This window comes from Pteropus vampyrus, unplaced genomic scaffold, assembly GCF_000151845.1.
Source record: "Pteropus vampyrus isolate Shadow unplaced genomic scaffold, Pvam_2.0 Scaffold632, whole genome shotgun sequence".
Classification (NCBI taxonomy): Eukaryota; Metazoa; Chordata; class Mammalia; order Chiroptera; family Pteropodidae; genus Pteropus; species Pteropus vampyrus.
In genome coordinates this window covers 265,141-268,476 of record NW_011889413.1, presented here as the reverse complement: position 1 = coordinate 268,476, position 3,336 = coordinate 265,141, and the positions used below count along the sequence as shown (strand labels likewise).

Here is a 3,336-nt window from a genome sequence, read left to right as displayed (position 1 = left end):
AACTCCAGGAGGAGGCTGGGCTGCTGCCAAGGCTGTGAGGCTCAGAGAGAAGCCTGCACACTGCCCGCACGGCACTTCCAAGGCAACTCAGGGCCACCGGCCGCCCCAGGGCCAAGGGCAAGACCGGGACCTGTGGGATCCAGGCCAACCCCAGCTGGTTAGAACCAGATGAAACCCTGGAGGTGGATCTCAGAGAGGACGTCCCGTGACAGCCTAGGGCGGGACGAAGCATGCGCAAGACCCAAACAGCACGTTGCCATGGCCCCTCCATGTCACCTTCTTCCGGGCCCCTCTTGAGGAGTGATACAGGCAAGGGCTGAAGAGAGATGCCAAACCCCACACAGCCAGCACTGGACAGCTCAAATCAGGACCTGGGCTGGGCCCTGAGGAGCTGAACGCGCTTGGGGTGGCCGCGAGGAGTGGCGGGGGTGCCTGGGAGACGGGAGACTGCAGGCTAGGGGGAGGGGCACACCGAAACAGTGCTACAGAAGACAGGCTGCCGTGGCACCGGGGGCGGGAGGAGCAACAGAGACGCGGGGGGACCCAGAGGCAGAGGCACAGGCAGTGGGAGTGAGGCCACAAGGACCACCGTCTCCACTGTCTCCAGTGAGAATGGACGTGGCATGTCCTTAAACCACAGGGCCCGGGGGAAACGGGATCCTGAGCAAAATTCGACAGCCAGGACCCCGAGTGTTTTGAGGGGAGAAGGCACACGAATGAAAGCAGGCAGAGCGACCACACGTGCAGGCCGCAGGGAAGGTGGCCCGTGCACGCCCGCCCCGCGTCTGGGGCACGCTGACCTGGTGCAGGAGATGCCCACTTTCCCCGCGTGGCCCAGGTCCAGGAGGCCCTTGGCCAGGTTCTCCTCGGCAATGGGACACTCTGCGCTGGGTGCCAGTGCCCTGAGCTGGTTGTTCACGTCCACACAGCAGGGCGCCGCAGGGAAGGCCCGCATCTGGCGCCTCAGCTTCTTGCGGGCTGTGACGCCTTCCTTCCACCTGGAGGGCACAGCATGTCATCACTGGGTGTGTTCAAAGTTCACCCCAGAGACAAACGCAAACACATGCTCCAGCACCATTAACGTGGGGAACACGCTTTTCGGCAACGTGTTTAGTGTTTTTCAGCAGCAGTTCTCAAACTGAGAGAAGAGTCAGAAAAAGTTTAAAAACAAAAGAACAAAAATTCAGGCTTGGGAAGGCCTGACAGCAAATGAGGGTGGGGGCCTCAAGACAGCTGAACGTCACTGCTTGTGCTGACCAGTCCCTGGAGGCCAGTCTGGTGCTATGAGTTCAAGTTCAAGGTACAAATGCTCTCTGACCCAGCAAACACGACCGCCGGGAGCCTGGCTCCAGACACGGGTGCACTGAGTGGACCAGGACGGTCACCACAGCACTCTCTGTCACAGCTAAAGAAAGGAGGCCACACCCAAGTCCACCAGCAGGCCAGGAGGGCCGCTGCGGCGCCACGCCAGCGGCCGAGCGAGCCTCCACCTCGCCTCAGATGGAGGAAAGAGGCCGAGCGCAGAGGAGTGGCACACTCCCAGCGGAGCTAAGCACACGGGAGAGGAGGGAGGTGGCCACGGCGCACACGGGCGGCGGCCCTTCTGGGCAGGAAGCGGCGTCCCGTGGAACCCACACTCACTGCTCACTGCTCCTTCTCACACGGTTGCCACCGGTCAGAACACGACTGCTCATTTCCCACTGACTGGGAACCGAGTCGGCACACGACACACACAACACACACACGCCGTTTACAGACCAACGACTCAGACACCACATCCTTCCACCCAGTGGAGAAACAGTGGCTGTGACCAGCACTGGGACGCCTGTGGGCCCTGCTCAGACACATGTCCTCACTCCCAAAGGGGGCCCTATGCCGAGTGTGAGTTCATGACGCTCCCTCCTCGGGGTCATACTATTTATTATAGGCGCATCCAAAACCGTCTTTTGAATGTGCTCTGCCCATATTTCCCTGAGAACTGCTTTCTTTGTTATAAGTTGCGTCTCGGACATTTATCCTAGGTGCGCACAGCTGTGACGCGTCTGGCTTGTTCTTGGCCACCTCCCTGTGTCTAGCACAGGGGTTAACAACAGAAAATAATCTATAAACATTGCAGAAATACAGAACCGCCCCTCCCATCTCATTCCTTACTCGTCCCCTCAGTTTGTGTCTTTCAGGAAGAACCGTGTGACGTGTGTGCACGCGTAACCAAATGTTTCTGAGAGTAGCACCCTCGTGAAAGACCCGAGGGCCCGGACGCGTCTGTGAGGACGCGGGACTCACCGCCGGAGGTATCTGCAGTAGCACCGCAGCTCCTGCAGAGTCCCCTTCGCCGTCTGGAACACCTCCTCCCGCAGAAACAAGTCCACCAGCTGCGCGCAGACGTCCTCAGAACAACGGGCCACGCGGGCCCTCTGGTCTGTCTCCACTGCGCTCCTAGGGGACGGGGCGATCAGCATGGGGGCCACTGCACCCAAGGCTCCCCCCGAGGGCTCGCCTTGAAAGCACAGGAGTCTACAGCCTTTACAGTGAAACGAAGTCACATCTCTGCTGCAAGAGCAGCTCAGGGTTTTCATTTTACTTAACGTACAGACGCCTGGGAAGAATCGCCAGGCAACAGACTTAACGGAGGAAGAAACAGGGCTCCAGGGCGCTGGTCTCAGGTCCAGCGGGGCCCCTGTAATGAGCCCATAAATAAACCTTCATCTGACTAAAGTGGTGAGAAGTTATAGTTTTTAAATGACCATTAAGGCCACTGCAGCGTCTTCTCATCAGCAATGTCTGCTGTTTGCAATTAGGAGTGTCTCAAGTGCAGGACAGGGGGCAGCCTGTGGTCATGCAGTGGTGGCCCTCAGACCAGTGCCTAAGAGAGTGCCACAGAGCCCTATCAGCCAAGGGAACAAAGAGGACTTCATCAAATGCATTTCATCATGAAATCAAAGTAGCTGATGTGGCAAAACCCACTTCCAACAGCCACTGTCTGGGATGGAATCCCCCCGGGCTGAGGCCAGGCCCAGGCCCCTGGAACCAAGGGCAACGGCAGGCATCCCGCATGTCAGTGAGTCCTGGGCTCACGTGCCTCCTAGCACCTCCCAAGATGAACGGACGTGTGTCCACTACATGTGAAGTCTCTCTCCCAGTAAACACGGAAACAAGTCCTATGTCACAGAGTCGGAAAGGAGCTAATTCAGCACGACTCCCACCTCCCAGCTCCACGCCCACCTGCACCGGGAGCTGGGATGGGTCTCGAGAGGTCTGGCACCTTCGAGCCATCCAGGGGAGCTCAGGCACCCGCGTGGACCCCCCTGCACCATGGCACCTTTCTGCCCTGGAGCT

At 59.0% G+C, this 3,336-nt stretch overlaps 1 protein-coding gene across 1 annotated transcript in view; it reads right to left on the bottom strand.

Annotated features, from left to right (window-relative positions):
- MCM3AP (minichromosome maintenance complex component 3 associated protein) overlaps positions 1-3,336 on the bottom strand; it is a 44,179-nt gene that overhangs the window by 19,005 nt on the left and 21,838 nt on the right. Inside the window, exons 17-18 of the mRNA XM_023525812.1 lie at positions 456-998; positions 277-316 (exon numbers count right to left, since the gene is read on the bottom strand). Of these exons, the coding sequence (XP_023381580.1) occupies positions 277-316; positions 456-998 (583 nt within the window). The remainder of the gene's footprint in view (positions 1-276; positions 317-455; positions 999-3,336) is intronic.